Genomic DNA, 18,301 nt, shown 5'->3' on the forward strand with positions numbered 1-18,301 from the left:
GGACACTGGGTGGTCCTCCTGGGGGTGGGGGTGGGGTTGGACCCGGGGGTGGGAGTTGACCCGGGGGGGGGTTCTACTCCTATTTATCTGTACTTTACTGCTCTCTGTGTTGTTCTCAGAAACGCCGGCCGTTTTATCAGGACTGGCGACAAACGTCTGTGAAGGAAACAGATGTTTTATCGTGACGCCCGTGTGTGTCCGTCCCGTCCCGTGTCCACACGGGGGCCTGTGTGTCTGACGAGTGTCCTCAGGGGACTCTGGGACTCTGCCGAGGTGCCCTTGAGCAAGGCCCCCACCCCCTCTAAATCAAATGTCATTGATGTGTGTAGACTGGAGTAACAATCAATGACAAATCCAGCTCGTTTTGTTGTTAAATAAAATTAGATTTCACTTCTCAGATCTAATTTATTAAAACGAGTGTATCTTTGTCTTCTGTGATCGATTATCTGTTATTGATCGTGTCCTGATAATGAACCAGAAATGCTTGAAAATTGTATTTCCTGATTCATCAGAGATTCTGACACGGGCAGCTCCGACGGCGATGACGTCACAGGTCACGTGATTGACGTCTGCTCCTGTCCTCCAGGTGAGCTTCATCCGTTTGTGTCCAAAGGTTCTCAATAAATGTAAATATTAAAATCGATGAAGTCAATCACACTCAGCTGAAGACGCTTAAATATCTAATGTGGTTTGATTCCCGGCCGGGACGGAGTGGATTGATCCAGATCCAGATCCAGATCCCGATTCTGATCCAGATCCTGATCCTGATCCAGATCTTGATCCCGATTCTGATCCAGATTCTGATCCAGATCCTGATCCCGATTCTGATCCAGATCTAGATCCCGATCCTGCCCCCCCCCCAGTCACTCTGACTTTCAAACCAGTAGCCTATAAATAAAACCAGTATCTTATCGGGACTGGCGGGACGCAGGTGTGGCTGCAGAACCGCACGTGTCTGGTTTCTCCTCCGGGAGGGGAGGGGCCAGATGTGAGCGTGTGTTCAGTGTGTGTGTGCGTGTGTGTGTGTGCGTGTCCGAGGGGGGGTGAGAAGGAGGAGCAGCTCGGTTCAGTCTGTCGCAACGTTTTCTGTTCCTCTTTGTTTCTGAACCGGATCAAAGTAGATTAAAAGCCAATTATCCCGGATTAAGGGCCCAGCAGGACCCGGACCCGGAGCGGGTCGAGACGACACCGGACTCAACGGGTCTGAGTTCTGCAGGATCCGGATCATGGATCGGGAGGACGGGAGAACTTAGTCCAACTTCAGTTTCGTTTCCATGGAGACGGGAGTTTTTTGCTGCCACTTGAGGAGGTGATCGCCCTCTGATCGAGTGTCGATACTTTCTATTGATCGGCGGGATGGCGGCACTCCTCCTGCTGCTCGCGCTGTGGACCTGCGGACACGCCAAGAGCGCGTTCCCGCTGCGACCTTCCTACAGCCTGTACACGGGCGGACACGCGCACGGAGCTCGAGCCGCAAGTCGACACAGGTAGGTCACGGAAAGCCCGACGAAGGTCAGGGCGATGGTGACGTCATGGTTCGATGACCTCATCACAGAGGAGTGGAGAGAACTATCCCACGAAGGAACCCGAGGGGGGGGGGGGGGGCAGAAAGGCTGGGGGCGAATCTGGGTTCCGGTTCTTGTGAGATTATATTATGACGTCATAGGACACCTGTAACATTCACTGACGAACCAGAGTTTCAGAACTTCGGGTTTGGGTTCGGATTAGTCAGGACTCGAGTGATGCCGCCCCTCACCTGAGGTCCCGGCTGTGATTGGCTGCCGTCCATCGACCAGGATGTTCAGAGTCGACCCGATTCATGGGTTCTGGTTCCGGTTCTGATAGCTGATGCCGACACAAAGACGTCACCTTTGTTCCAGGTGTCCTGAAGTCCCCACCCGTAGGTCCGCCTCCCTGAGAGGTGAAAGACGAGTCTGTGGTCTGATAACGGATCAATAATGACTTATTGATCCGGGAAGTTTGAATCCGTGACTATAATCGAAGGTGACGTCGGTGTCCGCCTCGCGACTCAACCCGGCAACGGACCCGGCGACGGAACCGGCGACGGACCCGGGGACGGACCCGGCGAGGGACCCTGGGACGGACCCGGGGACGGACCCGGCGGACTCGTCTCTTTCATCAGGACAACGACGTTGATCTTTGTTTGCGTCTCGGCGATCGATGGGAGGTTCTCCGGACGATCAGCGAACCGAGCGGCCAGTGATTCAGTCCTGATTCTAAATCTATCGGCGACTTTCATGTCTGCTGGCTTTGGTGTCTGTCGTGTTCCTCCCTGGCGCCCTCTAATGGCCCGATGGGTCAGAACCGTGACTCCTGACTCTCGTTGGTCCGGAGACGTTAAATTCCGTCTTGTTGTTCTGGATTCCAAATGAAGCGGATTAATGTGAACACAGAGCGAGGGACTGTCTGCATCGCCATCGGCGTGATGACATCATCACATGACATCATCACATGACATCAACAGCAGGCGCTGAACACACAAAGAGGGTGTTGTGTGGCGATGAGGCGCCGTCGGATGATCGATTAGAAACCGAACAATCTCAGGTTAACATCCATCCAGTTTCCATGGAGACCGTTGGTTTCAACATATCCAGCGTGTAAAAAGGAAGGAAGGGGCGGAGCCAACGGAGCGAGCGTATTCCCTCCGTCTCTCGGCTGATGGTCGGCTGACGCTTCCCGGTTCTTTCACACCTCAAAATCTAGAACCAGATCTTTGGGACCCCCTTCCACAGATACGATCAATGAGTTCTGGGTCTACCTGGGGGTTCTGCGCCACGATCCGGGCCCAAGGAAGATCCTGACCAGATGTTGAACGGTCTTACCTGAGTCCACCCGCTACCCTGAACCTGGATCCACCGGTGGATCCAGAGTCTCACCTTCAGACCCCGCCCCGCCCCGCCCCGGCTGTTGTCCAGAACCTCCCGCCCAACTAAATCTGATGTGATGAAGACCCGCCTCCAACAGGTAAACGCCGTGACAGGAAGTTGTTATGGCTCCAGCTTCATCTCAGCTTTATGAGGCTACCTGTCAACAGGTCGGTCACATGATTGGGTCTAAAAACAGCATCCGGAGAGGCGGAGTCTTTCTGAAGTAAATAAGGGGCGTGGTCAACACACTGGAGCAGCTGAAAGCTTCCGTCAGGAAAGAATGGGAAACATTCCGCTTCAGAACGACAGCGGTTGTTCTCCTCAGTTCCCAAACATTCCTGAGTGTTGTTAGAAGAAGAGGTGATGAAGAGACGGAAACAGGACCCGTCCCGCCTACAGGAGCCTGCAGCAGCCAATCAGACGCCAGGACAGGAGTTACAGAAATAAAACGCAGCAGCTTCACGAGAAAAAGACATTTCAATTCAATGATTTATAAATCACTGCAGTCTTTACCTACATTTTGGAATCGGCCCCACCCTTTTTGGGAAGGAGCTGAAATGTTCCCGTTTGATTTGAAGGGTCTTCGGGGGGTCTCCAGGTGTTTGGGGGTCGCGGTCTGCCCCATTCAGGTCTTCGGTTTCAGCCTCATATGTTCTCAATCAGGAACCAAAGCCGTGAGATCAGACAGCGGAGCAGAGACTTCAAATGAGACAGAGTTTCAAAATAAAAGCACTGCCCTGGGCCAGATGAGTGTGGGAAGTTCAGAGGTGGCCAAAGAGCCTTTATTCTGAAATTCTGTCCCGTAAAACGTCTGAGCATGCTCAGTTGTGATGTCACCGGACTCCGACAGATGTTTGTCATTAAATCACAAAATATTAGGAAATCACTTTTAAAAACAGACACGCAGTGTGTGTGTGTGTGTGTGTGTGTGTGTGTGTGTGTGTGTGTGTGTGTGTGTGTGTGTGTGTGTGTGTGAACAGGAACTGGTGTGCTTTCGTGGTAACAAAGACGGTCAGCTGTGTCCTGCAGGACGGAGTGGAGACGTACGTGAAGCCGGACTATCATCCCTGCACCTGGGGGAACGGTCCGTGTAACAGGGTGCTGCTGTGAGTACACACTAATACACAACCGTGTACATGTATGCACACTCGACACATCCAAACGTGGCTTTAATTACAACATATTAATGAATTCACTCTGAAATATCAGCTACTTTACTGTAAAAAAAAAAATCTAATCTTTTAAAAGTTAGATGGAAAACAGAACCGGTAAACACTTAAATGTTTATATTTGGTTTATGAACCAACACGTTTAAAACGTTGGACAAGATCAATAAAAGAAAGGAAGAGCTGTGAACGCTCAGAAGCACCTGATTGGTCCGCGCTGCAGGTAAAGAGGCTGATTGGTAGCAGGTGATGACATCATGCTCCGTCTCACGTCTCTGCAGCTACCGGGCCTACATGAGGCCGCGGTACAAAGTGGCCCACAAGATGGTGACGGACATGGAGTGGAAGTGTTGCCATGGTTACAGCGGAGAGAACTGCAACGACGGTCCAGCTGGAGGAGCAGGAAGTCACGTTTCAACCAACAAACCTCAGCCCAGACCAGGACAGGGAGGAGGAGCGAGCTTTGGACAGGGAGGAGGAGCTAACTTTGGACAGGGAGGAGGAGCTAACTTTGGACAGGGAGGAGGAGCGAGCTTTGGACAGGGAGGAGGAGCTAACTTTGGACAGGGAGGAGGAGCTAACTTTGGACAGGGAGGAGGAGCGAGCTTTGGACAGGGAGGAGGAGCAAGAGTTGGACAGGGAGGAGGAGCGAGCGTTGGACAGGGAGGAGGAGCAAGAGTTGGACAGGGAGGAGGTGCGAGCGTTGGACAGGGAGGAGGAGCTAACTTTGGACAGGGAGGAGGAGCAAGAGTTGGACAGGGAGGAGGAGCTAACTTTGGACAGGGAGGAGGAGCAAGAGTTGGACAGGGAGGAGGAGCTAACTTTGGACAGGGAGGAGGACACAACGGTGAGTCACTAAGTCAAGCGACTGGATTCTGTAGTAACCAGTGAATAAACTCTTCAACACCGTGACCTTTGACCTGCATAGAAACAGATGAAATGTCTCGTTTACTGTCCTGCACTGCCCCCTACTGGTAATCAGCATGGACACATCCTGTCGGGACTCGAGTTCTGACGTTGTTCCCTCTTCTTCCAGGACGATCTGAAAGCGAGACGATCAGGCAGATGGAGGGTAAAATCCAGAGTCTGACCAAGAACCTTCTGGACCTCCAGGTGACCCTGAACACCATGAACCGCCAGCAAGACCTCAACAAAGCCGGCGCCATGGAAGGAGGAGCTGCTGCCTCATCGGGAGGACAGAACCCTGCCGACGCAGCTCAGCCACAGATCAAAGAGACAATTCACAGCATCCAGACCAAACTGGACCAGCTGGACAACCGGACACAGGTCCGTTCCCGGTCCCGGTCCCGGTCCCGGTTCCCAACGCACCCCGGTGTCTGTCGTGTTTACGGCAGATTAACGTTCCCTCGGGTTCGACTCCACCTCCATCATGTTGATGTAGCAGAATCTGTGCTGGTGCTAGCCATGCTAATCTGGAAGCTAACAGATGCGCACTTCCTGTTCAGGGAGGAGCAACAGGAGCTCCAATCAACAGCCTCATCAGCTCCCATCTAAACCCGGAGCTGATGGAGGCTGCAATGGTCACATGTTTAACTTCATCCAATCAGATTCTAGTTCAGCAGCTTCTTAGGATGCTGACGGTGGGTTCGTTCTAACAGAACCGCCTGCAGGTTCTGGATCAGGATCCACCTGCAGGTTCTGGATCTGGATCCACCCAGAGGCTCTGGATCAGGATCCACCCGCAGGTTCTGGATCAGGGACGCTTGTCTTGGTCACGTGATGCGTCACTAAAACAATAAACCTGCAACGTAGAGAAAAAGAGTAAAAACAAACGTCTTTGGAGAACTTCTTTACAAGGAAGGAGGAGGAGGAGGAGGAGGAGGAAGAGGAGGTTAATCAGGTGCGTTTCTCCTCCTCCAGGCTCACGATAAAACCTTGGTCAGCATCAACAACCACCTGGTGACGGGCAAAGGGAACAACCTCGATGGCGGCCCGTCGGGAGGCGGGCCGCCCGGAGCCAAGCTGAGTGTCCTGAAGGAGGAGATCCTGCGGGAGCTGGAGACGAGGGTGTCGCTGTCCTGTTCCTCCTGCCAGGTATCGCAGCCTCCTCCTCGCGGAGACGTGCATCCGACGGTCGGTTGACGCCGTCTGTGTCTTCCAGGCCGGCGTGGAGGACCTGCGCAGACGGCACCAGGAGGACCGGGAGCGGATCCGCGCCCTGGAGAAACAGCTGACCGCCGCGGACGCTCGGTACCGGCAGGGTTTGGACGGACTGCGGCGGGAGGTGCTGCGCTCGCGAGGATGCTGCGACACCGTCGGCGACCTCCAAACCGCCGTCACCGACGCTGAGCGGAAGATCAGCTCCGTCTCGGATCATTTTGATGTTCTGCAGAACCGCCTGGATAAGGAGCTCAGCAACAACCGTGGGGGTGGCGCCGTCCAAGGCGGCGGTGATGGGGGTGGATCCAGGGGAGGTGGGCGGGGCTCGGAGGATGACCTGGACCATCGGCTCAGAGAACTGGAGCGCCGGGTCAACGGCACCGTCCAGCGGACCGAGCAGAGCTGCTCGCACCTGGAGAAGAACCTCAGAGACTACTTCCACAGAGAGCTGGGGGACCACAGGACGCTGTTCCTGGACTGGTTCGATGACCAGGCCTTCCGGATCGCCGACGTGGAGCTGGAGGTGGGGCTGGTCAAGAACACGGCGAGCGACGACGAGAGGAGGCTGTCGAAGCTGGAAAACAGCACCTCGGTTCTGACCCGGCGGCTGGATCAGTGCCGCTGTCCAGGGTCCGAAGGAGCTACCGGGGACTGGGAGGACGGCGGGGACAGGTGGGGAGCAGGACCTAAAGGAGGAGCAGGAGGCGGTGCAGGACCTAAAGGAGGAGCAGGAGGAGGAGCAGGAGGAGGTGCAGGACCTAAAGGAGGAGCAGGAGGAGGAGCAGGAGGCGGTGCAGGACCTAAAGGAGGAGCAGGAGGCGGTGCAGGACCTAAAGGAGGAGCAGGAGGAGGTGCAGGACCTAAAGAAGGAGCAGGAGGAGGTGCAGATGACGGGCCGACGGCAGGAGGGCTACCCGGAGCGGGAGCAGGAAGGCGGGACGGGACGGAGAAGTCTCTGGCGTGGCGAGTGGTCGCCAACGAGGATCAGATCCGCCACTTCAGCACTCGACTCAAGAACCTGTCGGTCTCTGGAGACTCCCTCCTCCATAAGGTGAGACACCGTCGCCTTCTGCTGCTTGTCTGGTCCCTGTCGCTAGACCCGGGTCCGATGGTTCTGGATGTCTCCTGTCCACCACCAGGTTGTGGACCTGAGCCACGATGTCACCGAAATCAAGGCTCTGACCAGAGACCACGGAGAACACGTTGACCGCATTGTGACGGAGGTGGAGCTGCTGGGACTGGACTGTGGGAGGTGTGGGAAGGTGCAGGATGAGCTTCTGAGGATAAAGAATCATTCCCAGGATGCACTGGGACGCATCGAGGGCCACGCCAGTCCGGCCTCGGGGAGGGGCGGCTGCTTCCAGGTGTGTTCGCACCTGGAGCACGAAGTTCGCCTTCTGAGAGACGATGTCAGGAGATGCATCGGCCAATGCGGAAGCAGCTCGGACACGCCCCCAGGTTAGCTCCGCCTGTCTGTCCGTCTGGCTGACTGTCTGGCTGTCTGGCTGTCTGGCTGTCTGTCTGTCTGGCTGGCTGGCTGTCTGGCTGTCTGGCTGTCTGTCTGTCTGTCTGGTTGTCCTCCCTTCGTCCCGGAGGGTTCCTTGCTGTCTTCCCGTCCAGTCTTCCTTCCTGTCATGCTGCTCGTGTGACGCTCGTCCTCGAGACCGGCGGGCGATTGATGATGATCGGGCCGGTTCCGGCGGGCGATTGATGATGATCGGGCCGGTTCCGCCGGGTGATTGATGATGATCGGGCCGGTTCCGGCGGGCGATTGATGATGATCGGGCCGGTTCCGGCGGGTGATTGATGATGATCGGGCCGGTTCTCCTTGCGGCTTCTCGCCGTGAGAAGCGTTCCAGTAATCTGCCGCCCTGCCTCAGGATTTATTGCCCCCTTATTTGCGCTCCTGATAGTCGGGCTTGTGATCCTGCTGTTTCTCCAGCAGGTGGCGCCGTTCTCACTGAGCCTGCGCATGGAGGCCAGACAGGTATGAGTGAGGCCACTCCCCTTTCTCTGGGCTGCAGAAAGGTGTCTTCCTGTCTGGCTCCGCCTCCTGTGAGGGTGACATTTTGTTTTTGTTACCTTGCTCCCTCTCCAGGTGGAGGTCCGGGTGGCGCCCGTGGGCGTGGCCCTGGCTTGGATGCCGAGGAGCCCTTAGATGGCCACAGCGTGATCGGCGGCTCCATCAACAGCAACCAGCTGAAGGCGCTGCAGGGCGAGCTGTCCGAGGTCGTCCTCACCTTCAGCTCCATCAACGACACCCTGAAGGGCCTCGAACACACGGTGCAGAAACACGGCAGCGCCGTCAACGACCTCGGTGAGCCCCGCCCGACGCGCGTTCATGCCTTCATCTCTCCTTCACTCATTCATCCCCCGACCACCGACAGGAAACACCAAAGATAAGATCATCTCCGAGCTGGACAAAATCCAGCAGGACGTGAGGGAGCACGTGGAGGACAGCCGCGACCGGCTGGACGGGATGGACCGGGACGTCCGGCGCTTTAAGGACACGCTGCTGATGGAGGTGGCGGACTGCAAGAGGTCCGGAGACGGAGTGGATAAGAGACTGTCCACGCTGGAGGGAGTCTTTGGGAAGCTGGACTCTGTCTCCGACTCAGTTGGCAAGATCAAGGAAGGTGAGGTCCCACGTGAGAAGCTGGAGGAGGTTCTGATATCTGTGGGACAGATCCAGGATCTGAAGTGTGCTTTCGTGTCACCTATCCAGGACTGGACCAACGCATGTCTGGTCTGGGGACACATGTTTCTGGGTTGAATGACTCAGTGGTCCAGCACGGACACATCATGGACCTTATTCACGAGAACCAGGAGGACATCTACAGCAGGGTGAAGAACCTGAACTCCAGCCTGAACCAGGTCCTCAAAGACCAGCAGCATCTGTATGAGCACGAAGGGAACGGTGAGCTGGGCTCCAGCCTCGGAGACGGTTCAGTCCAGGAGCACTGGAGTCTAACTAGTATGACCAGAATGTAACCAGCATCACTAGTATGACCAGAATGTAACCAGCATCACTAGTATGACCAGAATGTAACCAGCATCACTAGAGTCTCACTAGTGTGACCAGAATGTAACCAGCATCACTAGAGTCTCACTAGTATGACTAGAATGTAACCAGCATCACTAGTCTCACTAGTGTGACTAGAATGTAACCAGCATCACTAGAGTCTCACTAGTATGACTAGAATGTAACCAGCATCACTAGTATGACTAGAATGTAACCAGCATCACTAGAGTCTCACTAGTATGACTAGAATGTAACCAGCATCACTAGAGTCTCACTAGTGTGACTAGAATGTAACCAGCATCACTAGAGTCTCACTAGTATGACTAGAATGTAACCAGCATCACTAGTATGACTAGAATGTAACCAGCATCACTAGAGTCTCACTAGTGTGACTAGAATGTAACCAGCATCACTAGTATGACCAGAATGTAACCAGCATCACTAGAGTCTCACTAGTATGACTAGAATGTAACCAGCATCATATTTTATTTACATTGCCGTTTGCAAAGCATTTTGGGATTTTTCTTCTGCCCCGCCTGGAAGGCCAGAAGACGACGCCCCTCCAACCCCCAACAGAATGAGACCCACTAGGCTAGAAAGCAGGGGGGTGGGACCCAGCAGGGGGGCCGAGGGGCAGAACCGGGTTCAGTGAAAGACCTCGGACTGGGCTCACGCAGCAAAACCAGAGAACAGTTCTGAGAGTTCTGGTTCCGGTCCGGCTGGTTTGGTCCTCTAGTTCCTCCTCGCTGGTTTCTAGTCGTAAACGAGCGTCTCACACAAACGACGAAGGCTGAACTCATCTTCTCTGACTGACTTGCTCATTGATCATTCATGTGTTCACCCAGGCTTGCCTGGACCCCCTGGCCCCCCAGGAGAGAGGGGCTTCAACGGCCTGCCCGGCCCCCGAGGGCCTCTCGGACCTCCTGGAAGACTCGGTGAAAGTGGCGCCCGAGGTTTGCCCGGTATGAAATGCAAACGTAGTGAAACTATACACAAGTTAGTTTGAGGTGCAGGGGCGGGAGCAGACAGGGATTCAGGAGGCCTGGGCCCCGCCCATGGGGGTCAGGTATCAGGTAGTGAACCTGTCTGTAGGGGTGGTCCGACACATCAGCTAGGAAGGTTCCGAACGCAGAAGGTCCACCATCCAGATCCAAAAGGCAGAATCAGAAAACTGGATGAACTCCCGGAGCAAGGATTGTAATTACGGAGCAGCAGGATCAGGTTGGATGTCCCGGACTCAAACCGGCTGCTGATTGGTCCTTCTCTGGTCTCTTACAGGTGCCAAAGGTGAACCAGGTAAATGCTTTTTAAATAACTTCATGGTAAGTCCTGGAACGTTGCTCCTCTGTGAGGGGAACGTCTCTCTGCCTGGCCGTGCTCGTCATGTTGTCACTCTCAGGACGCCGTTAGCACGCTGTGAGGTCACAGCGTGCTAACGGAGACACACACAGAGACTAAGACACACACACAGAGACTAAGACACACACACACAGAGACTAAGACACACACACAGAGACTAAGACACACACACAGAGACTAAGACACACACAGAGACTAAGACGCACACACAGAGACTAAGACACACACACAGAGACTAAGACACACACACAGAGACTAAGACACACAGAGACTAAGACACACACACAGAGAGACTAAGACACACACACAGAGAGACTAAGACACACACAGAGAGACTAAGACACACACACAGAGACTAAGACACACACACAGAGACTAAGACACACACACACAGAGACGAAGACACACACAGAGACTAAGACACACACACAGAGACTAAGACACACACACAGAGACTAAGACACACAGAGAGACTAAGACACACACACAGAGACTAAGACACACACACAGAGACTAAGACACACACACACAGAGACTAAGACACACACAGAGACTAAGACACACAGAGAGACTAAGACACACACAGAGAGACTAAGACACACACACAGAGACTAAGACACACACACAGAGACTAAGACACACACACACAGAGACGAAGACACACACAGAGACTAAGACACACACACAGAGACTAAGACACACAGAGAGACTAAGACACACACACAGAGACTAAGACACACACAGAGACTAAGACACACACACAGAGACTAAGACACACACACAGAGACTAAGACACACACACAGAGACTAAGACACACACACAGAGACTAAGACACACACACAGAGACTAAGACACACAGAGAGACTAAGACACACACACAGAGACTAAGACACACACAGAGACTAAGACACACACAGAGACTAAGACACACACACAGAGACTAAGACACACACACAGAGACTAAGACACACACAGAGACTAAGACACACACACACACAGACTAAGACACACACACACAGAGACGAAGACACACAGAGACTAAGACACACACACAGAGACTAAGACACACACACAGAGACTAAGACACACAGAGAGACTAAGACACACACACAGAGACTAAGACACACACACAGAGACTAAGACACACACAGAGACTAAGACACACACACAGAGACTAACACACACACAGAGACTAAGACACACACACAGAGACTAAGACACACACACAGAGACTAAGACACACAGAGAGACTAAGAAACACACAGAGAGACTAAGACACACACAGAGAGACTAAGACACACACACAGAGACTAAGACACACACAGAGACTAAGACACACACACAGAGACTAAGACACACACACAGAGACTAAGACACACACACAGAGACTAAGACACACACACAGAGACTAAGACACACAGAGAGACTAAGACACACACACAGAGACTAAGACACACACACAGAGACTAAGACACACACACACAGAGACTAAGACACACACACACAGAGACTAAGACACACACAGAGACTAAGAACTCTCCTAGGACTGGACTCTTCAGTCGACTGACGGTCCAACGTCAGAGCGAGGAGCCGAGTCCTCGTCCACGGCCTGGACGGCGTGGACGGCGTGGACGGCGTGGACCTCCTGGACGCTCAGCCATGTGTGTGTCCTCAGGTCTGCCTGGTGTCGACGCCCACGTGCCCAAGCTGTCGTTCTCCGCCGCGCTCACCGTTCCCATGGAGAGAGCCGGAACCATCGTCTTCGATAAGGTCTTCGTCAACGAAGGAGACTTCTACGACTCCAGAACAGGTGCGTCTGGACGTCTCCAAACATGTCCTGCCCCGGGCCGGTACCGAGCAGTGGCCCGGCGGTTGGGGACCGCTGGTTCACAGAATTCAGGGTCGAGGGTTTGGGTTGAATGCTGACGAGTTAATGATCGCTTGGATTGTGGATCTGAAACGTCACGTGACCTTTTACCCGCTGAACATCTGTCTTTAGGCATCTTCACCGCCCCCATCGACGGATTTTATTTCTTCAGCGCCATCCTGACGGGTCATAAGAATGAGAAGATTGAGGCGGTTCTGTCCAAGTCAAACTACGGCATGGCCCGGGTGGACTCTGGCGGCTACCAGCCAGAAGGTTTGGAGAACAACCCCGTGGCCGAGGCGAAGAGCCCCCCGGGGTCTCTGGCCGTCTTCAGCATCATCCTGCCTCTGCAGACCCGGGACACGGTCTGCATCGACCTGGTGATGGGCAAGCTGGCCCACTCCGTGGAGCCGCTCACCATCTTCAGCGGCGTGCTGCTGTACGAGGACATGTGACAACCCGGCGAACCCACGGGAAGCTGCGGCGCAGACGATGACGCCACTTCCTCTTTGGAGGGTGACCCGAAACCGACAGCAGAACATCTGAGGGCGTTTTCTCCGTTGTTAAATTCACCGCTCTACGGTTTAGGCGTTTTACATAAACTTTTACAATCTCTGCTCTCCGAAGACGAGGCTCCGTCTGTCCCACGACGACGTTGGTGCAGATAATTTAACCCAAAAGTAGCTTTTTGAAATTGATATCGTCCATGAAAACGTGTGTACCGAAGGTTCTGGTTCTTAAAGGAGTTTTCTGAGACAGAATATACGTCTAGAATGCTGCTTTAATCCTGATGCAGTTACGTGACTCCAGAACCGCACTGTGGACAGCAGTCTGAAGCTTTGGAGCCCCCTACAGGCTGCAGAGATCATTACAGCTGCAGCATGAACGAATATCTTCCTCATCAGAAACTGAGCCGACGACGTACTTTGTCCTGTTGGAGGCGCTAGAGGGGAGATCATGGACGGTCCACGCGGGTTCAACGCTCACGGCTGTCCTCGACCCCCCGCCTCTGGCTGGGCAGATGTTGTCATGGCAACATGAAGAAATGTTTTGCTCAGTTTTTTTTGAAGCGGAGCGTGTTTTCCGTTCGAGGTGGAAAAAGAGGATTCAACGATGGAAGAAGAACCGAAACAGCCTGAAACCTGGACCTGGTTCTGAACCGGCGTAAGTCGATTCTGCGGTTGTCACACAGACCAGAACATTTCATTTCTGTCGTAACACAATATAATTCAGCAGGTGTGTGGAATCGGCGGCGTTACCTCAGCGGAGGAAGCTGCTCAACGTCTCGCGTGTGAAATTACACGCGGATTAAACGTGTGGAAACGAAGCGCATGAAATCAGGCGTGTGCTTCTTCACACGCGGACGCGGTAACTTTGCTTTCTTTAGCTCCCACAGATGTTCCCTTCTGGATGTTCCATCCAGGAAACCAACGTCGCTCTGAAATGAACTCTGAGCCGGAAGTTTTTCTCCAGTTTTAATCTCGGTTGCGTCTTCAGATTTGCGGATTGTCAGAGGACGTTTCAGCATCTGTTACGAGAGTAATTGATTTACTCGGGTTCAGTTTGAGGCCAGGAGGATTGATGCTTCCTGCTCGTGTTTGTTTGGCGAGTTATAAAATCAGGCGGAGGATCGAGACCCTCGGTCAGAAATCCATCCCAGAATCCCGACAGAAGACGTTAATGTTCGCTGAAAACACGAAGAAGAAGCCGTTCATCTGGTTAAACGGACGAAAATCTTCACTGATATCCTGATGAAGGACGAAGAGGAGGTCGTCCTTTAATAGAGCAAAAAGGGTTAGAATCAGCCAATCACAGTCCAGTCAGGAGGAGTGGGCGGGGCTCTGAACGGGCGACCGCTAGGAGTCACATGATTAAGTTTTAATCCAAAGTGAACGAGGCTCAATGGAGGAGGAGGAGGAGGAGGTCACACGAGGTGAGCGCTGGGAGGTATGATGGACTGTGTGTGTGTGTGTGTGGGGGGGGGGGGGGTCTGGTCTGACTCAGGGAGGGATCCAGCTGGTTCCCCACAGACCTTTAAACATTCCGCCTTGCTTCCATCTCTTGGCCCGGGGCCGCTGCTGGGGGGGCCAGCGCCGCTGCTGGGGGGGGCCCGGCGCTCGTCCACAGACCGCATGCTTGAATCCAGGGGAACATCTGGACCCGTCTCACCTCGGTGAAGATGGACACGAGCCGGATTTCCTCAGCCGCGGCTCCTCGGCCAACGTAAACGGTCACACGCTCTCCCAGAATGCACCAGTGCTGAGGCTGCGGGCCCAGATGGACCGGACCATGTGAGGACACACACCTGGTTTTATTAAGCCGGGGAGTTCTTGGAAGCTCAGACCACTCCGAGTTTTAATTCAAGGAACGGCCTCGTATTTCAAGCAGAACACAAACCCACAGCGACCCCCCCGAAATCACCATGGCAACAAAGGATGCATTAAACTGAGAAACAACGAAACGTTGAACGTGTTGGAGTTTAGAATGCAAACTGATGATGGTTCCGAAGGTATCAATAATGGAACTGATAATTATTGATCGATGATCAGTAATAATCCGTCACCGATGGGACGCTCGTCTCTATTTTGACGACCGCATTGATTTTTTTTTTTTTAAAGCCTCCGTTATAAGTAAATGGGAAAATCCAGATGTTTCTGTATACAGACAGGAATCCGGATCATCTCAGAATTTAATGGATCCAAGTCAGACCAGAACCATCTTCAGGTTTTAATTCATCAGGATCAGGATCCATCCAGCAGATTTTCTGTAATCCTGCAAACAAACAAACAAACAAACAACAGACGGCGGTAGTTTGTTGCTCTGAAGGACCATCGTCATGGTAACGTGGTAGGATGACATCGTCCGGAGGTTGAGTCGGTCCATGAGGAGGAGGATTACCGCCTGTGGGACGCACGCGTTCATGTTGACCCCTGAATGTCGTGCTCTCCTGTAGAAACGCGGACGTTTATTTTCACGCCGTGTTCTGGAGGTTTACGAGATTCTCAGAACTGAAGGTTCCGTCGTTCCGGACTCTCCTCATTGGCCGTGAAAGCAAACGCTTCATGTTCAAGCCTGTAATCCTGTTTACCAGCCACACCTCATAAAAGGCCCCATGGCTTTAAATCAGCCTTCTAATGAGACGCACGCACACACACGCACACACACACACACGCACACGCACACGCACACACACGTGAGCAAACCTGGGGAAGTAAATCCGACTCAACTGGATGTGTTTGTGGACGACCGGAGGTTCAGTTCAGGTCAAACATCCTCTGGTTCTGTTTACTTTCACACACGCACACACACACGCGCACACGCACACACACGCACACACACACACACACACACACACACACACACAGGAAAGTCTGGAAAAGTTATCTTTATTTCTATCAAAGTATGAACCAAGTGAACGTTTAACATATTTGACTTTTTCACCCTTTTTCTTTTTTTAAATACAAAATTCACAGTTTAAGTGGTGATAATAAAAAAAAGCCGATAATAGTTTGATTCTAAACACAAATGTAGCCTGAAAGACAAACAAACAAACAAAGATATCGTGAAGGAGCTGAATCTGGTAAATTTCCACTGAGAAAAACCACTTTGTGAGCTGCGCAGATAAAGAGTGAGGTTTCTGGAGCTGCATCCTTTATCAGTGTTCAGACCGAACCCCCAAGACGATGACATCACTTCCTCTCAATACGACCAGGAATTCAGCGTCAAGAATAAACAAGCTGCGTTTTTAGTTCTCGTCGAAACACGAGGCAAAATACAAAATGTTTACTATACCTACAAAATACTAATGCAACCACATTATCTAGTTTTACTGCTTTTACATGAACTATTTTCAGTCAAACTCCTGCTTTTCATATTTTGGTCTCAGCTTTAATGATGAAAGTACATTTCCTTTCATCCAGGTAAACTGGAGTTTCCTTTAAATGTTCATTCATTTCCATTCAGAAGATTCTGATTTATTGTCTTTGGAGACGCAGCATCACGTCAGAGCTCTGCTGTGCTTTTATTCTGAAGGTTCAACAGGAAGTCTGGTGCTTGTAGGAGGAGCGAGGGGCGGAGCACACCAGGTGCCCCCTGTAGCGGTGAAAGGACAGGCTGGAACGCGGCTGATGATGTCGCTGATGATGTCGCTGATGATGTCGCTGATGATGTCACTGATGATGTCACTGATGATGTCACTGAGGAGGTGTGGTTGGAATGAACTCACGGCGAACGCTGAAGTCGTGGGATTCGAGCTGCTGCCCTCGTTCGGTCGCCGCCGCCTCCTCAGAGTCAGCGTCCACCTCTACCAGACCCGCCCCCTCACCCGACCTCTAGGTGAGTCCTTGCCATCCTTCGGGGGAGGGGGCGTGACTATAAAATGGCGGCTCTCTCCTCACAGCTTCTCCTCATTGTTGTTGTTCAGCTCGAGTCCCGACTGCTTCCTCAGAGCGCGCGGCTTCAGCTTCTTCTTCACGAACAGGTTCCGGAGGAAGCGGTTGCTCAGGCTGGAGGGGCAGTAGCCGTGGACGAAGTACATGAGGCCCACGCCGGGGCCCGCGTAGTAGCGCGGCTGCGGCCGCGGCGACAGCAGCGCCCGGGCGATGGCCTCGACGACGGGGCTCAGGTCCGGGTTGGCCTTGCTGGTGTGGTTCTGGAACAGCTCCTTGGTCTCGGCCACGTAGTCCTCGCCGTAGTCCTCCAGCAGGGCCGCAGGCAGACTCTGGAGCAGCTGGTGGTGCTGCTGCTCCCAGTAGGCGGGGTTACTGGCCTGACCTGCAACAAGCAACGCAGCGCCGTTACCATGGCGGCAAGCCAAACCTGCTGATAGCATTCTAAACGGAGCCCAGAAGACCCAGCAGAGGCCCCCACAGAGGCCCCCACAGACCCAACAGAGGCCCCCAGCAGAGGCCCCCACAGAGGCCCCCACAGACCCAGCAGAGGCCCCCACAGAGGCCCCCACAGAGGCCCCCACAGAGGCCCCCACAGACCCAGCAGAGGCCCCCACAGAGGCCCCCAGCAGAGGCCCCCAGCAGAGGCCCCAACAGAGGCCCCCCACAGAGGCCCCCAGCAGAGGCCCCCACAGACCCAACAGAGGCCCCCACAGACCCCACAGAGGCCCCCCCAGAGGCCCCGGCAGGATCCAGGCTGTGGATTTCGACCTGCTCCTCCGGGATGCTCTCTGTTCCCATCGTCACGGCGACCTCCAGTCCCGTCTCCCACCGCTGACCTCTGCTGGCGATCGTCGGATCTGATCCGTCTCAGTGGGGATGATTAACAGCCGGACCCACACAGGGAGGAGACATCTGGCTCCAGATGTCTCCAGATGTTTCATCACAGCCTTCCAGAACCCTCTAATGAGCCTCTGAGTGAGGCCACATGTGCTCCGCATTAAGTGTTCGCCATCTGGCCCCGCCCCCTTACAGGAATCAAACGCCGTCTCCGGGCATCTGCATTTCGTCCCCGTTTCGTCCCACGGTGGGCCTCAGCCTGGTGCTCAGGTGCGTGGTCTCACCTGTCCTGTACGAGGAGGGCAGGATGGTGGCGACCCGGACCCCCCAGGGTTCCAGCTCGTGTCTCAGAGTGTTGCTGAGCAGGTTCAGAGCGGCCTTCGATGCTCCGTACGCGGCGAGACAGGGGAACGGCTGGTCGCCTGGAAACAGGTGACCCATGACGTCATCTCTACACCTGCTGAGTGTGTGTGTGCGTGCGTGCGTGGCAGACCTGCGGGGCTGGAGACGGTGATGATTCGTCCTTTGGCTCGTCTCAGCAGAGGCAGGAAGCTCTTGGTGACGCTCAGCGTCCCGAAGAAGTTCACCTCCATGCAGCCGCGATAGTTCGACATCAGCGACAGCTCGGCGTCGCCGAAGTTCACGCACA

At 53.9% G+C, this 18,301-nt stretch overlaps 2 protein-coding genes across 2 annotated transcripts in view; one reads left to right on the top strand and one right to left on the bottom strand.

Annotated features, from left to right (window-relative positions):
* Positions 1-1,356: 1,356 nt before the first annotated feature.
* emilin1b (elastin microfibril interfacer 1b) lies at positions 1,357-13,185 on the top strand. Its single transcript, XM_068760266.1, has 14 exons — positions 1,357-1,487; positions 3,869-3,994; positions 4,336-4,485; positions 5,086-5,341; positions 5,936-6,109; positions 6,177-6,795; positions 7,057-7,226; positions 7,315-7,633; positions 8,280-8,492; positions 8,563-8,811; positions 8,901-9,092; positions 10,043-10,177; positions 12,233-12,367; positions 12,557-13,185. Exons 1-14 carry the CDS (start codon positions 1,357-1,359, stop codon positions 12,877-12,879), a joined length of 3,192 nt encoding a protein of 1,063 aa, XP_068616367.1. The 3' UTR covers positions 12,880-13,185.
* A 2,615-nt stretch (positions 13,186-15,800) lies between these two features.
* The window catches only part of hsd11b2 (hydroxysteroid (11-beta) dehydrogenase 2), a 6,282-nt gene continuing 3,781 nt past the window's right edge, over positions 15,801-18,301 (bottom strand). Inside the window, exons 3-5 of the mRNA XM_068752240.1 lie at positions 18,146-18,301; positions 17,937-18,074; positions 15,801-17,197 (exon numbers count right to left, since the gene is read on the bottom strand). The exon at positions 18,146-18,301 is cut by the window's right edge and continues 30 nt beyond it. Of these exons, the coding sequence (XP_068608341.1) occupies positions 16,818-17,197; positions 17,937-18,074; positions 18,146-18,301 (674 nt within the window). The 3' untranslated portion in view covers positions 15,801-16,817. The remainder of the gene's footprint in view (positions 17,198-17,936; positions 18,075-18,145) is intronic.

The sequence above is a fragment of the Brachionichthys hirsutus genome, chromosome 1, assembly GCF_040956055.1.
Source record: "Brachionichthys hirsutus isolate HB-005 chromosome 1, CSIRO-AGI_Bhir_v1, whole genome shotgun sequence".
In the NCBI taxonomy this organism is placed as follows: Eukaryota; Metazoa; Chordata; class Actinopteri; order Lophiiformes; family Brachionichthyidae; genus Brachionichthys; species Brachionichthys hirsutus.